Raw genomic sequence first — 2,513 nt, 5'->3', positions numbered from 1 at the left:
GATTTCTCCACAAATACTCATTAGAAGAAACAGAAATGAAATGAATATCATAAAATTTACCGTATGCATGCAATGACAAATCTATTGCGAAAAAGTCTGACTTATTATATATCGAGGACTTCTAAAGAACCAAAAGAAGAGTATCAAAAGAAACTTGTCATGACCAATAGATGATGGATTTCACCTCATATACTAAATGAGAAATTTTGGAATAAAATTATCATTTACCTTCTTACCAGGAAAAACTAGCAGTGCATTTCTCCTCGATCTTGTTAAAATACGGACAATATGATCATCTGTTGGAAAGAAACATACAGAGGTTGCATTGAAAAATAAACATGGACTCTCTTGAAAGTATTATAATACATAGAATAATGACATAAAAGTAAGTAAAACAATTATTACGAGAAACCTAATGCATGCACTTCTATAGTTATCCCAGCTAGGCAAATGTCAGTCAGCAAGTCATTCAGTAAATACAAATTTCTGCAACCAGTCACATGTTGAGAAGAGATAGGCTACTTTTCCTTGCAAATGGTTGCTTTTCAGCCCACATGGAAAAAAAAAAGAAAATAAATAGCACCCTATAGAAAAAATTATAATGATTAAAGAATGACGATTTATAAAGCCTGAATCCAAACAATTGGAAAAATATGGGAACTGCTGCTCAGAATGATGAATAAAGTCTGATCCTCAAATGGAGAAGTTCAATATAAAAAGTGAACCCCTACAGTTTTCCTGAACATACTGCAATCCATCAAGTTGAAAAGAGGGCCAACATTACGATATAGGCTGATATGCATTGGCAGAAGTAATGTGTGCGGAAAAAAGAGCACAACAATATGAAATTACTAAATTCCTTTTAGCTGAATAATATAAAAGATAATACTATTTTTTATTTCAATTGGTAAATAGAAGAAATAATATAGGTGAAACAAGGCCAACAAAAATGGGGAAAATAGGTTGTAATTAATGTAATCAATTACAATAATTTCAGAATATAAAAACATAATTCCACACTAAGAAGATGTTCGTGGATTGCATATGGAAAACAGGCACTGCAATTGCTAAAGGCTTGTTTGGAATCACTTTTATTTTTTGTTTATATTTTATTTTAAAAATATATTTATTTATTTAGTGCATTTTTCATGTTTTTATTTTTTGCTTTTAAAAACAAATCAACTTGTTTATAAAAACACTCAAAGCATCTAAAAATTATTTTGAGTGTATAAGAAGATGTTCGTGGATTGCATATGGAAAACAGGCACTGCAATTGCTAAAGGCTTGTTTGGAATCACTTTTATTTTTTGTTTATATTTTATTTTAAAAATATATTTATTTATTTAGTGCATTTTTCATGTTTTTATTTTTTGCTTTTAAAAACAAATCAACTTGTTTATAAAAACACTCAAAGCATCTAAAAATTATTTTGAGTGTAATGTGGGCGTCAAACAGGCGCGGCAATTGTTGCATCCCAACTGAATCGACCCAAGTGTTGGAGGGGTCGATCAACCCTCCTTTAGCCTAGTGCTTGCCGCCAATGAGAGTGGGGCCCTCCCTAGTTATACTAGTACCTTATATTTGCTTTCATGATGTCTTAGGGTTCAATTTTTGTTGTGTATTTGTTTGGAACTACCGCCAACATCTTTATTTCCCGTCTAGGGTTGTACCCAAGGGTAGAGTGGTGCTCCGCTTGTATCTCGCTCCAAAGGTGGTGATTATCCTTCCCCTACCCTTCCTCATCCTTCCCACTTCGCTCCCCATCACCCGCTCTTGCAGCAGCCGCCCCAAACAACAACCCTTCGCAATTTTCTTGCAGTTTCCCACCTTCTAGCCACTTGTCCTCGTTACCGCCTCCCCGAACAACAATCAGTCCACCACATCCTTTGTCACTGCTACCATCATTCCCCCTCACTGTCGCCACCAGGACAGCAACCACACTTATTGTTTCTATAGCTTCACACTTCTACCTCACTGCTACCAACACCCCTTTGCTGTCGCCACACCTTCCAGCCCATAACCGGCATTGCTACCTCTCGAGAGCTCCAAAACCTAGCCGATCATCACTGCCACCCCACGAGCCACTGAGTTTGACTTTGTGTTGTCATTTATTGCAATTTCATATTTCCATTTTGTTGAGTTGTAGTTTCCTATTTGGTCTCGGTAATGATATGTGCTTTTCCCATCGTTGACGGTTAACTCGGTATCAAAGTGTTTTTAAAAACAACTAAGCAAGAATATACCAAACATGTTCAAGTAAAAACATAAACAAAACAAAATAAAAATTAAAAACAAAAAATAAAAATTCAAAGTCATCCCAAACGGCCTCTAAGCTTGAAGATTGTATAGCTTACAGCCTTTAATCAGGTTGAGCTGCAGCAGGGCAGAAAAAGCAAGCTAGCGTTAACTGTATGGAACACTTCAGGCAAGAGAGGCAGCAACTGGCACTGTATAAATACGATAGCAACAACAATGGGGCATCCACACAACCGCCATTAGCGGGGGGCGGTATT

The 2,513-nt window shown here is 36.3% G+C and overlaps 1 protein-coding gene across 6 annotated transcripts in view; it reads right to left on the bottom strand.

Annotated features, from left to right (window-relative positions):
- The window catches only part of LOC110018964 (epimerase family protein SDR39U1 homolog, chloroplastic-like), a gene marked incomplete in the record, with an annotated part of 67,897 nt that overhangs the window by 48,818 nt on the left and 16,566 nt on the right, over positions 1 to 2,513 (bottom strand). For all 6 annotated transcript variants that reach the window (XR_002293414.1, XR_002293413.1, XM_020716454.1 and 3 more), the window contains 1 exon segment: positions 237 to 296. Coding sequence is in view for 4 of the 6 variants with exons in the window: in XM_020716454.1 (XP_020572113.1) it covers positions 237 to 296 (60 nt within the window).

This window comes from Phalaenopsis equestris, unplaced genomic scaffold, assembly GCF_001263595.1.
Source record: "Phalaenopsis equestris unplaced genomic scaffold, ASM126359v1 Scaffold000036, whole genome shotgun sequence".
NCBI classification, from domain to species: Eukaryota; Viridiplantae; Streptophyta; class Magnoliopsida; order Asparagales; family Orchidaceae; genus Phalaenopsis; species Phalaenopsis equestris.
Note: the sequence above shows the minus strand (reverse complement) of the source record. Positions and strands in the feature narration are given on the sequence as shown.